Source organism: Phalacrocorax carbo, chromosome 3 (genome assembly GCF_963921805.1).
Source record: "Phalacrocorax carbo chromosome 3, bPhaCar2.1, whole genome shotgun sequence".
Classification (NCBI taxonomy): domain Eukaryota; kingdom Metazoa; phylum Chordata; class Aves; order Suliformes; family Phalacrocoracidae; genus Phalacrocorax; species Phalacrocorax carbo.
The window spans coordinates 29989519-30005866 of record NC_087515.1 but is presented as its reverse complement, the minus strand read 5'-3'; the positions used below and the strand labels follow the sequence as shown (position 1 = coordinate 30005866).

General features: G+C 36.7%; 1 protein-coding gene across 3 annotated transcripts in view; it reads left to right on the top strand.

Annotated features, from left to right (window-relative positions):
* Positions 1–16348, top strand: part of NVL (nuclear VCP like) — a 42670-nt gene that overhangs the window by 3463 nt on the left and 22859 nt on the right. Inside the window, exons 3-16 of one of the 3 annotated variants that reach the window (XM_064446336.1) lie at positions 393–445; positions 534–630; positions 1520–1574; positions 2106–2372; positions 3908–4034; positions 4323–4399; positions 4689–4823; positions 6437–6538; positions 8441–8558; positions 9044–9188; positions 11947–12202; positions 14414–14629; positions 15250–15354; positions 16148–16210. In XM_064446336.1, coding sequence (XP_064302406.1) covers positions 393–445; positions 534–630; positions 1520–1574; positions 2106–2372; positions 3908–4034; positions 4323–4399; positions 4689–4823; positions 6437–6538; positions 8441–8558; positions 9044–9188; positions 11947–12202; positions 14414–14629; positions 15250–15354; positions 16148–16210 — 1816 coding nt within the window. Of the gene's footprint in view, positions 1–392; positions 446–533; positions 631–1519; positions 1575–2105; positions 2373–3907; positions 4035–4322; positions 4400–4688; positions 4824–6436; positions 6539–8440; positions 8559–9043; positions 9189–11946; positions 12203–14410; positions 14630–15249; positions 15355–16147; positions 16211–16348 lie in introns of all 3 variants that reach the window. The other 2 variants (XM_064446335.1, XM_064446338.1) reach the window with 2 other exon arrangements.

Sequence of the window (16348 nt, the reverse complement as noted above, 5' to 3'; positions counted from 1 at the left end):
CCTTGCTGGACTGTCCTTTCTAGAGTGTAGTCCTGTGTCAGTATGCTCTTGTTTGAATTAAAATCTAAAAATTGGTAGTGTTGTGAAATAGAATCCAGTATGTTCATTTGTACATTGTTGCTTCTCTAAATCTACAGTTAAAGAGGACCTTGATAATTTTTACTAAACATCCCTTTAGAGACCAGTATAGTTTAGTGGTTTTGTTTTATACTAGTGTTAGAGCTATTCTAGGCTTAAGAAAAAAACAATCATGTTTTCATGTAGTTGGTTTTTAATATGAACTTGCGTAAAAGATTGGGTATCAACTTATAATGTATTTTTTCCACTGAGAATCACAATATGTTGAGGGGAAAAGCAGTTGGTGTAACCTGTTTGTTTTGTGTTTTTTTTAGTGCAGAATACGGACGAAGAAAAAGAAATGCTTTTAGAATACAAGTTGAAAAAGGTAGTTCTGTCAGTATTACGTCCAAGATGCCAAATTCTTTGATTACGCTTTGGCTGTTTTCTTAACGTGTTTGAACTTCTTCTTTCAGTGTTTGGAATAATCAGTAATGAAAAAGAACGTGAAGATTTAGCAGTTCTAGAAGCTGAACATGTGGCAAAAAGAGCAAGACAACAAGAGAAAAATGAGTAAGAAGAATTTTTACCATTAGGTTACTTTAATAACACCATTAGTATTATAATTTCTTCAAAGCTTTCTGTTGCCATATTATTATATTTTGATAGTGTCAAGCTTACAGACAGATCCTGGATTTCTCATAGGCTTGTCTTCATCAGAAGTTACCTGTAGTTAATGGAAGCACTTTCTTCCACTGAAGACAAGCAGATACTAGACCCAATCATGATTTCTCTGTTATGGGGAACATACAACCTTGAATTAGTGGATATCCTTGGGGCTTCCTTGATCGTTTTCCACGTAAGGCCACAGTCCTCATGTGATTCAGTTCCTTTTTGTTCTTAATCTTTCTTGGGTGTGAGAGATATTAGCAAAATCTAGGAGATGAGACTACAAGGCAGGCTATTCAGAGTAAATTGCCACTGGGTATTAGATTGGAACTGAGATCTCCTGACTCCTAACCCTGTGCATAGTCTCACAGACCATTCTGGTTTCTCTAACCTGTGATAGATTTTAAGGGTCTCATGGGAAATTTGGACATTGTTATCAGAAGGACTAGTCTAGTTCAGCAGTGATCTGCTATTACTTCCCTTGTGCCAGCATTGGTGATTGTGTGATCTCTTGGTGAGCTGAATCAGACTGATTCCACGTCACTTGGGTTTTTTTAGGACTGTCTTTCAGCGAGGTTGCCAGGTTGATCCAGCTCATCACAGACTTGGAAACGATGCATTTTTTAACTCTTTATAGTAGTAAATTCAGAGCATGTGAGTCAGGATTTTTTCTCCAGTCTTAGGCGGAGGTTGTGGGGAACCACATGGTGGAAATTGCGTTTGTTTTGTTTTGCGGGTGTCTCGCAGTTCTCCTCTGACACATTAATAGTTTTTGCCTTCCTTCCATGTAAAGGACTGACAGAAGTGCCACAGATGACTCTGATTATGCTGATTATCCAGAAGATGTAGTAAGTTGTATTTTATTATGATTATTTGTATTTGCATAACTCATGATTCTGTGTTGTGAAATTGCAATATGCTTGGAGACTTTCAAAATGGAGATGAAGATGAGGTTTAGCCAGAGTTGGCAATTCCAACTGAGAATCTATACAGCTGAAAGGAGGCTATTTTCTGAAGAAAAAGGAAGAACCTGTGGTGGGGAATCACTTTTAAGGAAAGCAACTGGGGGCCTGAATGACTTGGCTATCAAATGAATGAAATGATGGAAGGAACTGACATATCTGACTATTACTAAAAGAAGTGGTTGTCATTTAACAGGGGTCATTTCAGGGTAAATTGCAAAGGCTGCTGCCTCTTCAATCAGCAGATGTAGTTTTATATGCAGTCATTTGATTTGTAGAGGAATGGGTTGGAAGATGCATGACTACTTTCTCCAGCAGGGATAATGCTAAATGATGTTTGTGAAATAGTTTTCATTGGCCTTTTAGTATAAGTAATCCAAATTATAACCTGTATATTTTCTTTCAATGTATCTGCAGTCTGCAAATCACATGAACAGTTCCCTGCTGAGCTTATATAAGAAAGGAAATCCTGATTCTGTTCCAACCACCCCAAAAAATGAAGCAGTGGAAACCCCCCGTCCTGTGCGAACAGCACCTCAAACAAGCACCCTCTCACCAGGAACAAGAGTTGAAACACGCATCTCTGGAGGTGGCTGGTTCATTGATAAAACTCCATGTGGAAAAGACTTTTTCATTGACCTTTCTGAAGATGGAGAGGGAGATGAAAAGAAACTGATTTCTGAGGTATTGTGTTTTACAAACCCAATGTGATCTAAGTAACAAGTACAAACATAATTTCCTGTCTTATTTTGACAGACTTTTGAAGGGTGATACTAAGACCAAAAGGACTCTCTGTCTGTCTCTCTGGATTTTTAAAATATATTATTTTTATTACAAACATAGGTGCTGTATTTAAAGGTAGTGAACATGTTAAACAGAAAGGAAAGATTGGCTTAAGCTCCAGAAGAATTGGAGTACTTCTTTTTAGCTTGGTTTCTGAAGAGGGAAGGGCTTATTGAGCCCATTGTTCTGCCATGTCAGAACAATGGCCCCTTCCAAGCATATTTGTATGGGAGGTAAAAAGTCACAAAATTATGATTTTCCTCCACATTTTTTTGAGGCAAATGTAGTGCTCAGCATTAGGGAGACCCAAATTTAGTGCCCATACTGAGAGAAAAATAAGTGGAACTTGGCCGTTATTTATTCCATTTGCCAGTGACCAGCCTAACTAGTCAGGAAGCATGTGGCTTGCTGTAGCCATAGCATGTGGTCTCCCTTAGCCAGTGGTTAAGTCATAGTGAGCCTGGGGAAAGCTGAAGTTTTTTGGATGGACAAGAGTTGGGGAAGTTGAAAGGAAACTTTTATTGATTTATAAAGCAGTTAAAAATACTCCCCATCCACACATATTGCCCACTTTGTGATGCCATCCTCCTCCCCAGTCTTTTTTTCTTACTTAGGAAATACCAACTTTGTTTAGCTATTAAAAGCTTTCCATTAATGTATGGGAGATAACATTTATGTTATTTGGCTGACCAGATGTTTTGGCAGGACACTACTTTTTTTTATGTGAAGGAAGAACCCCATTTACATCTACCTTTCTGATTACACAAAATGCTTACTGAATAGGCAGATTTGACCAATTATCCCTTTATCCTAGTAGTACTGCATCTTCTTACATAGAGAAATTGAATAAAAGGGAGATCTTCAAATTATAAAATGTTTGCAATACTCTCTTCTTAAAAAAAGAAAGAAAAACAACCCAAAAAACTAACTTTCATTGAAGCTTTTTTCATTTCTTCTGTATTAATCCTTTTCTTACATGCAGTTAACTTGTGTCAGCATTGAATAGTATTTTCTTACAGCCACTCGTGACTTGCTAGTAATAAAAACTGTTTCCACTGGAGTAAGTACATTGATACGGTTGTATTCATCCCCAAAGTGGATTGCTCTATAGTATGCAAATAACTGGTGTCTGATTTTGGTTAGTGGTTTGGGGGTTTGTTACTGGGTTCATTTGGGGTTTTTTTTGCTTACAAGTATGTACTTCTAGCAAAAAGGTGACTGGTGTAATTAAACCTTTGAAAAAGGCAAATTCTAAGTTTAAAAAAAAAGATTTTCTACAAAAAGAAGGGGTTAAATTCCTGCCTTGCTTGCCTTTATCTGTATAAAGTGTGTAAGTTAAGCATCATAGATACTTACACATTTTGTTCTTTTAAATGTTTGCAGAAATTCACTGACTTGGAAGGTTTTGTATATATAATTCTGGTTTTATGCCCTAGAAATCAACAGAATTTTCTGTCTTGGAGAGTGAAAGAAGGAAGACAAAGAGTAAGAGAGCAAAAAGAAAAAAAGAAGAATTTCCAGATGCAGATGGAGAAATTAATTCTGTCTTACTTAAAGAGAAAGGTGAGAAGTTATTTTTGGCGTTCTGCTCCAAACAGAGAGATGGTATTTGACCATGGAATCTGTAACCAGAGAAGTGTTTTCTGAGGTGCAGAGAAGTGACCTTGAGCGTTTTGTTAAGAAATTTAGCCTTAATGTTGTACTAAAAAAATATTCCAGTCCTGTGTCTGCTACCAAAAAATAGTATTCCATGTACTTAACTAATTGTTTAGGCTCAGTACTTTCTTGTTTGGTGTTAGCAACTACTATTATGCTGTGTCTAAATTTTGCATGACTTTTCCTCCTTAACAGTTAGAAGTAAGGGACCAGAGCTTTACCATCCTTTGGTGAAGTTTGAGGATGTTGGAGGCAATGATGAAACTTTAAAGGTTAGTTAAAATTTTATACGTAGGATACAGAATGCACTGAATAAAATGTCGCATGACAAATGGCAAATAAGAAATCTGGCAGAATTCATCTGCATGGCACTGAGAATTGCTGCTTATACCAACAACAACAAAGTTTTGGGCTTTTTTTCCTTTGATTAATCTTTCTGAAAGCAGTCACTGAAATTACATTAATAAAGAGAACTTGCTTTATTTTGGTCTGTCTATAATATTAGCAATCTATAATACTAATTTCTGCAATTTAAATGGAGGTCGCTCTTGTTCTGAACAGGAAATATGCAAGATGCTCATTCACATCCGTCATCCTGAAGTCTATAACCACTTAGGTGTGGTTCCACCTCGTGGTTTTCTTTTACATGGACCACCAGGATGTGGAAAGACATTACTTGCACAGGCAATTGCTGGGGTGAGATAGCTTTAAATTTAGTGTTTCTTCTTTTTCTGAATTATATTTACAGAGAAAAAGGTTAGTCTTTTCCTCCTTTTTACCTCTCTTCTCTCCTTCCCACCTTAGTCTAAGTTAATCTTCACTTCCTTTGTTTAAATTCCATCTCAGTCTGGACCTGATAGAACCTCACATATGAAGCGGGGACATAGTGACAGGGTCTTATGTTTGACTTAATTGTTTTGAGGCATTCCCAGGATAGCAATATAGGCATGGGTATTGAGAAAGCTATAAATGGAACATACTTCTGGTTAAATTTACCACAGTGTTTTAAGTCTGGACTCAACCTTACCATCTTTTAGGAGGCATTACATTGATTCTATTGGGTAGCATCCATTAAACAGTTACTTCTAAATTCCAAAACTGCACATTGCCTTGCCTCTGTCAAACTAACGATTTCAGAGCATATTACACTATTGGTCTTAACAGTTTGGTGTGTGGCGAGGCTGCTGTGCTGCTATGGGCCTGTTCTGGATATAAATCTAGGGGCTGTTTAGGACTATTCAGTAATAACCATGGACATTTCTTTTTCTTTAATGCAGTTGTTCCTTAAATGTCACAGATTATAACCTTAAATTTAGATACATGTAATTTATGAACTTTTGCAGTGTGTTTCATCTGTGAAAGAAAATACTGATGTTTGTTCCTTATATGTTGGTTCGACCCTTCTGACACTTTCAACTGTTTATATTGAAAAGATGTGGGTTTTTTCTTTTTAATGCCTTACTGTAAAAAGATACCCATTGAATGAATTTGTGATATTTAATACTTCAGTGTGCATTTGTGTACTGGCAAGGCACTAAATTCGGGGAAAGAAACACAAGGCAAGTGAAAAATTTTCAGAGATGAGATAAATTTAATGACAACTACTTAAATAATTTTTCTTAAATAAGAGATCTTCAATAGTGCTATTTAAGCAAATTATCTCCTCCAAGTCGAGGTAGTGCCTCTGGTGGTTGTGATTTGTATAAATTAGGATTTTTATTTTTTTTAAATGGAATTCAAAGAGCTTGAAATAGGCTGCAACTACTTGTAGCACTACTGTGCTACAGTCTATCAAAGTTCCAATGTTATATATTTATTTTTAATAGCAGAAAACCTTGAGTGTGAGCATTACAAGTATCTTATTGTACAGTCCTGCTCAGATATTTCTGGAGCAAGAATAAGGGGACAAAACCTGGTGGGGATCCTTTCCACACTGCTAAGCAATGCTCTGTTACAGACAAAAATAGACAATTTTCTCAAGAAGGGAGCCTAAGCATGCACTGAAATATATGTGTTGTGAAGGACTGGGTTGGGGGACCAAGGTGCAAAGCTATTTGGCAGTGCAGTCGTTCTCTAACTGAATTAGAGAAACCTGGTTTTTGTAGCCATTTCTTTTCACGTGGCTAAATGGCTCAGCCCATTTTAAGTTGGAGGATGCTACTCATCTTTTTTAAAAGCTCTTTAAGATTTAGTCTTGAATATGTAATCTTTGGGTGTAAAAGATGTTGTACTGGAAAATATTTGTCCTGTAGGACTGCCAACATTTCTAACCTCTGCATGTGTCATTCAACATTCCTTGTCTCTTTCAGGAACTTGAGCTCCCGATGCTGAAAGTGGCAGCAACAGAGATGGTGTCTGGAGTGTCTGGGGAATCTGAGCAGAAGCTGAGGGAATTGTTTGAGCAGGCTGTGGTGAGATGCCCATTGCAAATAACACTGTGAATTATTTGTCCTTTTCTTTGTAAAGATTCATAGTTTGTTGCTGTGTGTTTAATTTGCTTGAATATTAGTGAGTGAATCTTTATACTGCTGCACACAAGTCATAGTGTCTCCCTTTCTGTGGCCACAATTCCATTGTACTAAGTGCCATGCTGTCACAGAGCACAAAGATTACTATTTTGAAATCTTGACAAAAGATTGTTCATCTTATTAATGTAAAGGGAACAACATAAATTAATTACCTATTTAGAGCTGCTTGGCTTGGTTTATAAAAATTAAAAAGATGCAAGAGCAGTTTACTGTGCTTTTTTTGTTACAAGGTGGTTTTTTTGCTGGTTTTGTATGGCATGGAATTTGAGTGAATACAAGGGACTTAAGATTTTGGGGTTTCAGGTGTAAAGTAAGACATTTGGAACAAGTATTGTAAGAGCAGGAGTCAAGTTACAGTTGAAGCCTAGCTTTGGTGCAACTTTCAGACATAGTAAAAAGGAAGGAGAAACAGACAGGTTGAGGTAATTTTAATTTAAACAAATGCATATTTTTCCTTATTTTAGTATGTGGTTAATGTTTTATTTCATAATGACAGTTTTATGTTCCTGACCTCTGAGAATGTTCTGGTTTTCCAATATTGTTCTCTTGTACTCTCCCCCACAACTGTATTTAGAGAGTTTAGAGTATGATCCTGTGTAAAAGGATGTTAAACATGGCAAAAGGGTTGATTGTGAAGCTCTTAGATAATTAAGTTTCTGGTTCATACTACATTTTAATTTTTAGAAAGCCCTGTTAAGATGTTATTTAGAATAAAATTAAATAAACGATTGCACAGAGTTTTCAGAAATAACTTTTGCATGCATGGTGATTGACAGGAAGTTGCGATAAAAATTATTAAAAAAAAAGTATTGTGTAAAATCTGTTTAAAATTTCTGTTGCCTTTCTTATAGTCACTCGCATTCACCCGCTTAGTTTTTGCACCAAATTTTTTGTGCAGGGGATTAAAAAAAGACATAGTTCCACTGTACCTTATGCATGTACTGGAGAATACAGCTTAGTTGCATTTTTATCCTTTACTGGACAGATGACACGTGAGTGACCACTAGATGGCGCAGTTGCCACCTGATAACACAGAATGTGTGGGTTTTAAAATACTACATTTGTTTTTTTTATATGGGACTTTCTGAAGATGATTCTGGTGTTTTCCTTAAGTATTTGTTTGCATTACTAGTGCTTTTTGAGAAAATGAATAATCTTATGTCAGTTAAACACTATTCTATTAGTTATACTAATTATTATTCTAAATCAGTGTTGGCTTTTTATGAACATGATGTACATGGAAATTTAGAGCACTTGTAGAGGTTGCTCATTGCTCATTTTTGCTCTCTGGACATGGTCAGGCACTTTAGTGTCTTAAAGTTGGCACATAATTTTTCATGACCACCTACTGTTTTTTCTGTTTCATTATGTGTGCCAGTAATACTAGCTCCTGAAATTCCACAGCTCTAATGTCACTAACAAACAAAAAACCAAATCAGACCTTTCTTGTCTGATTTTCTTTTTTGGACTTAAGCAAGTAAGCAGACACGATGGAATATTCATGGGAAACATAAAGCAACGTAGAGGTACACTTAAAATTTAAACAATATATAGAGATATTTTGAATCTCATGCCTGAATTTTTCCATAGCCTCAGCTCAGCACAGTTCCATAGTCTGGCAGCTCTCCAGACAGTCAATAAGAACAACAGAATTGTTCAAGAACAGGTTGATTGTGCAGCAGACTTAGAGTAATAATTATAGAACAGAAAATCTGAAAAAATGTTCTATCTCATAATACGCTATGTCAGTGTAATTTTGAAATCATTAATATTTCTTCTTCCTAGTCCAGTGCGCCATGTGTCCTTTTCATTGACGAGATTGATGCAATCACCCCAAAAAGAGAAGTTGCATCGAAGGACATGGAGCGGAGAATTGTTGCTCAGTTCCTAACTTGTATGGATGGTCAGTTTCAGGAACATCTGTACTAAACTTTCTAATTATCAGGCTCACTGTCTGCTTTCCTTCAGTAGTGACTCATGGTTACTTTAGTGGACATAGTGGTAATAATTTTCTGTATTTTGGCACAGTTTACCCAGGGGATGGTGGGAAGTTTCTAATAAATTTGAGGGGATGTTACTACATTATTTTCATAGTAGTCTAGTCTGTACAGCATTCTATAAGCCTGTCCGTTGTATAAACGGATATAATGGGAGAATGTGTTAAATGTCATTTGAAATGCTTATTTTTGCTTGATTGTGCAAAACACAAATTTTACTAGAATCTTCTAGAAATATGGATGAACAGCAGTTTAGTATAGCTTGGTTAGTTTATCTCTGCAGTTCCGAGTATTTCTGTGTGCTGCAGAAACAGTCACATAGATATTGGAACACAGTTGAGATGGTGAGTATGAGTACTAACTACCTTCCTTCCTTCCTTCCTTCCTGTAGACCTGAATAACGTGGCTGCCACTACCCAGGTCCTTGTTATTGGAGCAACTAACAGACCTGACTCACTGGACCCTGCACTGAGGCGAGCTGGGAGATTTGATCGAGAAATTTGTTTAGGGATTCCAGATGAAGCAGCAAGAGAAAAGTATGTGTTATAAAGTTTAAGCTGCTTTTTGATTAATTAATAAATAAGAAAATAATGTGTAAGTTAACATACAGATTAAGGAAAAGTACTTTATTGTGTTTAGTCCTATTTATGCCTGTACTCACCTAGGGATCAGCACACTGAAAATGCAGAAGACATTAAGTGTGCATCTACTCTTTGCCTTGGTAGCTGTGTCTACAGTTGGGGTGGTTTCCTTTCTTGTGTGCAAATCTGCTTTTAACATTATGTTAATGGGTTTTCAAGTGCCTTAACAGTATAGATGATGGAATTAAATATATCTTATGTGTTGTTCAGGAAGTTAACATTGTATCTTTGTTGTTCCCTGTGTACTATTAAATTAGGAACATAAATTAACTATAGCCTGTTTGTTAGTCCTTTCAAGCACATATCTTAAGCAACAGGCTGAGATTCTTCCAATCCATTCCATGTGGAAAAACACCAGTCCAGGCATTAAGCTGAGCTGTGTTCATCCTGTTTGGTGTAACTGGACCTTTTTACTCCAGAGATCCGTGACTGTCAGACTAGATTTAAAAAAAAATGTTGTTTTTTTTTTTTAATTAAAAAGGAACTGCTACTTATCTCCACAATAGCAGAAAACACAGGAAGGGAGTGTGAAAACAGCTGTGGCATATCTTGTTACAGGAAGGAAAGAAAAATTAAAGGATAAGGTCCTTCTACCACAACTAATCTTATTTCTGGGTTGAAGAAGCAAACTCCTCTGTTTGCAGCATTGCTCACTTTGTGTTGTCAGCACTACTGGCCACTATTTCACCCTTTCCCCCTTCCCTTTCTGGCCATGCTTCCACTTTTCTTTTTTTTTTTTTTTTCTTCCCTCAAATCTACAGTCCCGTAGTAATTATATTCCTCTTGGTTGTGGGAAAACACTGCAGATGGTTAGAGGTAGAACTAAAGTGTTGACTGATGAGAGTTCTGATTCTGTGATATTTCTTAGGTTCATGTTAAAAACATGATATTCTTAGAAATAGCACTGTTTCAAAGGACAGGAGTGCGAATGGGAAAGCTGTCAGTGTGTAGAGATTGCTCATGTGTAGTCACATTTGTTCATATTATTGTTTTGTGCAATTGTTTGTGTTTGTGTTCCTGGAGTTGTATGCTTACAGGAACTGTTGATTTTATTTTCTTTTTTAAAATTATCCCCTTCCCCTCCCCACCCCTGCTCTTCTGGTTTTTTTTGGGTTTGTGATGGCTTTTGCTGGGGGTGTGTTGTTCCTTTTTAAAAAAAAAATACAAACAAGGGTCTTCTGGAAACAGAAGTCCTTATAGTGTGCTGATTTACCACATAATAAATCAATCTTGCTGAAGGCATGATTTGAACTGCTTAGCTGTGGTTCTACAGCCGTAGGAGGATGGAGTAGGATGAGGAGGTGTACCTGGAGATCTTGCTTTACTTGCAGTGTTTTCTTGTGCATGTATGAAATACATGAAGGAAAATAATATATGTAGGACAGAAATTTGGAATAAGCTATTTACAGTTCTTACCTTTTTGTACTTCAAGTCACTTGATGAGCTACAGCTGTTGTCAGACAGGTTGAATAATTCTTGAGAACCACGCTAATATCACTAATAAAGATTTAAATGAGAGATGATGGAACTTGTTAGTGGGGGAGGCAAACAGAAGAAATATATTATAATTTCAGTGTTTGGAACAGTTCAATAACGTGTTCTTTTAATAACTTTTCTGTAGTTACATTACTTGATCTGGAAATAATTTAAACTGGTTTTCATTGAAACCAGAAAGCATGTTAATAATCATCACTTCTTTGGGTTGTGCTGCCTTTTAAAAATATTTTCCCAATGAAGTGATGTTTTGCTGTTTTTAAGAAGTTGATTTGATCTCTCTGCTTGGAGTTTTTCAGCATCAGTATTTGTGCGGTCACATTGGATTTTTGTCTTTTTTTTTTTTTTGACTATTCATGTAGTTTTCAGTCTTAGAAGAACAGCAGGAAGTTTTGGTGGACCTTGAAGGAGGTTTTTAAAGCTTTGTCCTTGATACAGAGTGAAAAAACTCCCATTAAAAAAGAATTGTGAAGCATAGCACTTCACTGTCAGTTCCACATAGAGCTGTATTGTATTAGTGATGGAACTGCATAGGTACGTGTAACTTTAGTTTTTGAATGAGGATGAGGTAGCACACGAGGTGTACACATAAGCTGTGTGTGGCCTGTCGGACATTTTGCTGGGGATGCAGGAAGTAGGGAAAGATACTGAAAATTAAAAGACAGAGCTACTCCCACAGTCTGGTTTTATTTGCTCCTTGCAGAATAGTTTGTTGTGGATGTTATTCAATAAATAAATAGAAGTGGGATGGAACAGGCAAAGCAGACTAAGGTTGTTAGGAATACAAGGTTAAATATCTCAATGGATAACTTGTGTGTGTCTCTGTGGTACACTCTGAGATCTACTCTGTCAATTTTGAATCATAAACTAAGGTTTAAAGAATCTGTAATATATAGATTCACCAAAATTGGCTTTTACCTACTGATTGACATGGCCTGGTTGATGCTGTTGGTTTTAATTTAAGGACTGAAAAGAAATATATAGCATAGTTTTGTGGGTTTGTGTTGGTTACTTCCTATTTGAGTAAAATCTGTCCCCACTGTACTAATTCAGTTCATGTGGACTGGAAGAGATCTTAAATCAATGCTGTTTGTTTTAATATGTAAATAAAAAAAGCCACAGCTTTATTTTGTTGCTCTTTTTCTCTCTACTTGATTAGAATTCTTCGGACTTTGTGTCGAAAACTTAAGCTCCCAGAGTCCTTTGAATTTCATCATTTAGCACGGCTGACTCCGGGTTATGTAGGTGCTGATCTGATGGCACTTTGTCGTGAGGCAGCTATGTGCACAGTGAACAGGGTCCTGATAAAATCAGAGAAGCAGCATCCTGGAGGAAACGCAGCTGGAGAAAGCATGGGAATAGGAACAGACATCCCGGTGGAAGAGAATACCAAACAACTAGAACTTCCTCCGAAGGTATGTGTTCCTTGAAGCATGTGCCGCTAATATCTTAAGAATTGAGCCATTTTACAGTTGTGAAAATCATTGCTCATAAATCTTTAAATGTCTACAGCCAATGTGATATTAAATTTAGATTTAGAAATATCAGCTCCTAAGGTTAACTCCTAATGACCCATACAATGCATCTGAATAAGTGGCTCCCAAAACCCACACCTTCTAAAAATCATGTTAATGTTCTATACAAAGTGTGGGTTTTTTCCTTGGAGTTGTTGTTGTTGTTTGTGTTGTGTTGTTTTGTTTTCTAGCTGACCAGAGGTTAAACAGTGGCTATTTCTCTCTTCAAAAGTGCATTGACTGTAAGACGATTGTCAGAATATTAGACTTGCACTGAGTTTTTACCAAGCATTTTCTGTGTTCTCAGTGACATAGAAATGATGAGCCTGGGGCTCATCCCTGACCTGGTATAGTTACAGTTAGCCGAAGTCTAGAAGTATTTTTGTAGTCTATATTTTCCCTCCAGCTGTGTGATTACTTGGGGTAAGTCACATGTGGTGTCTAGTACCTATGGCAAGTTTGAGGAAGAGGTATCTATCCAGTAGAAAAGTTGGGTTAGCAATGTGACTTGAGCTGCAGAGAAGGTATCTGTTAATGTGAAGTACAGCTGGAACTCTGTTGCAGAAAAATGGCTTTTCAAGTGCCAGAATTATTTTGTGGCCCAAGTAACATGCTGTGGTCAGTGAACCAGAACATCTTTATATAGAAATTCTTTGCCCTACTTCTCAGAATTTGGAGTGTGTATGCACCTTCATTATGTGTAGGCTTCCTTAAGATTTGTCTGGAGAAGTAAACCAAGGTGGTTTTAAATCCACATTTTACTCAGATTCTGATTTTAGGACTATCAAAGAAAAACGTTATTGTAATTAACAAAAGACAGTGTAAAAAGCTGTAGTAAGCATTTGTATTAGAGTAACAATCATGCTGCATACCTCCCAGTGTTTCCTGTGGTCTGACGGAGCCAAAAGAAAGCGGGGAGGGGCGGGTATTTGCTTTTATCAACATCACCATGATCAAAGGGGTTATTGAGGATGAGGAAGTCTAATCCTAACAGAGCCATATTTTGATAGCTGGCAGGAGGTTGACATAGTCTAATACAGGGTATTGTCATTAAAACCATTATATTATGTTTATAATGGAAAAGTAAACATACAAAACCTTTAAAAATCATTCACACAATTCAAGTAAACAAACCCAGTGGTCTCGGCTATTTCAGAGTTTCTCGTAATGGTTGTGTTAAGAAGAGGAGGGACGGCTTGAAAGGAATATCAGTCAGTCGTAGTGCTATCTTTGTTGCAGCAAATAGGAAGGGAAAATCCTGGTATAATTTTACTTGTGGTGCAGTATCAATTTGCTTTGATACTGCCTTTCTGTATTAGAACTGGGATGGATTTATGTTGTGAAGGTATGAAGTTCTTTGATCAAGTATTTTCTCAGATGGTTTCCCCAATAAGGAACTGATTGGGGAAATTGGAACCTGCCTGCCTGGGGCACTGCAGTCTGCAAGATGGGACAGTGCTGAAAAGCATTACCCTGTATCTGTATCCTGTTTGCTCAAACTTTATCAGCGCCTGGTTACAAAACCAGGTCTAATCAGCCTGAGGAAATGGGTTGATGACTTGGAATCAGATTATGTTAAATAAAAGTGTATAATCTAAAAATGTGTTAATAGTTTTAAAGGTTTATATATGACTGAATGTTCCACAAATTGCTGAAATTGTGCTGCTCAGCAGAGTTGTTCACTTTCTCTTGAGAGTAATTTTTTACTAAAAACAGGATTAATGCATATAGTTAATACATATTTTGGAAATTTCAGCGTGGAAAGAACTTTCTCCTGATCAGTGTGGGAGAAGCAGTAGGAAGAATTTGAAGACAAAATACATGTACTGGTTTTGTTTCTATACTATCTAAATAAAGATTGTAGTCTGTCAGCTTAGTGCTTTCACAAGTGTTAAATGTACACAGTGCTTTCTTGGAACATTTTTATCATTAATGTTAATATTTAATGTTATTTTACGAATTTTATGTGGCTTGTACATAGTAATTTGTTTTACAGTATTTAATATTACAGTTGAATAAAGTATTGTTTTGAAAAAGCCCTTAAAGAAATGGTTCTTAAAATCTAATTCAGTGCATCATCTTTTTCTCTCCTTTTCCATGTACCCTAAGGAGGAGTTGCAGAGACTCTTGGATTTGCTAAAGAAGCAAGACCCCTTGCCTGAGGAGCAGCTGCAGAAGCTGTGCATTGAGATGAATGATTTTATTGTTGCACTGTCATCAGTGCAACCCTCTGCCAAGAGAGAAGGCTTTGTCACAATTCCTGATGTGACTTGGGCAGATATTGGAGCCCTGGAGGATGTTCGGGAGGAGCTGACTATGGCTATATTGGTATGTCTTAACTTACTTTCAAAGATTTTTTTGTACTTCCCCCTATTCAGGAAATAAAACTATGCTTGTTTGTTTTTTAATATTTGTTTAAGGTGTAATGTGCTGCCAATTTGTTTCAACATGCTACAGACTAGAAATTTTGTAAGATCTTCAGTTAAAATAGTCAGACTTCTACAACTTAATTTTAAATTTTTTACAAGTCTGGTGCACGTATTTAAGATTTCACTTACTATATTCGTGCTTGAAGTTTTCAGTATGTTCATTATTGCTGAATCTTAAGTATTCTAGAAGTTTTGTACCGATAACCTTACTTACACAACTGCCACACAAAGAATTGGAGACTACTTAGCTGGAAGGTTAGCAGTCTTGCTGCCAGTCAGAGGGATACTTAACACTAACACCTTAAGATGAAATAAAATCTACCTCTGAATAATTATACTTCTCCCATTTTGGGGTATTCATCATTGCAAGAGATGCTGATCAACTGTTTATTCTTTTAGCCTATAAAGAATTAGAATAAAGAACTTGCTTATGAATGACTTTTCACCCAACTGTAACTGTGAAATGGAAATTTCACGTTAGTGTTTTCTCACAGTTAACCACGATAATTTCTTTTATAGGCACCTGTGCGAAACCCAGAGCAGTTTAAAGCTCTGGGCCTGACCACTCCAGCTGGTGTCCTGCTTGCAGGGCCTCCTGGGTGTGGCAAAACACTGTTAGCTAAGGTAAGACAATTTCTAAACATGTTTAAAAATACTGGAGAATCTTCCTGAAGTAGGTGTTTTTGTAGGAATAACTGAGTCTGGATGATACTGCCAGAAATTGGGCTTTTGAACCACTTCTTATCAGAAAATTAGATTTGGGCCTCTGTGCTAAGTTATTCTGATTTTCTTGTCATAAAGTTAAAATTTTGCTTGAGTTGAGAGGGAATTACTGCAAAACTTGAAGGAATTAAGTTGCTTAAGAAAAAAGTAGCAAAGATGGGGAGAAGCTCTATTAGATAACCACTTCTATGGAATATTTCACTGGAACTAAATTATATATTGGGAAGTAGCCTACACTCTATTATATTTATGTATTTTTATTTATTATATTTACCTTACTGAAAATATTTCTGGTTTTGTTCTCCTCAAGCATTTACGTTCTTATGGCCTCCCTATGTAAATGGAGATAATCATGCAAGTTTCCAGATTGTCGCTCATCTTTGTCTTCAAATGCTCTTATGTAGTTGCATATCTCTTTAACTCCCACCTATTATTGAGAATTCTTAAGCTAATATGGGGAAGGGGTGTGAATCTGGATCACTGCCTTATTAAGGAGAGAGAGAACACCTTGCTAAATTCCCTGCCCCCCTCCCACTCTTAATTGCATGTAATTATACTTTGTACTGTTTTCTGTATTTCACAAACAGTTGATAACTATGCTCCTTCCCTTAAGTTTATCGCTCCATGGACAGAACTAAAGAAAGTATGAAAAATATCTGGTTTATATATACATCTGTCTTTCCCTTTTTGATAGGCCGTGGCAAATGAGTCTGGACTGAACTTCATATCTGTGAAAGGTCCTGAACTGCTAAATATGGTATGCAGTAATCATTGTGCTTTTGTTATTTATGGCATTCTTGTCCAAAGAGTGGGGCAAACAAAATTCCTGATAGTTACACAACTGATACTGGTGCAACTGAAGTTGCCTCATTTAATCTCTGCTTAAAGTTTTTAG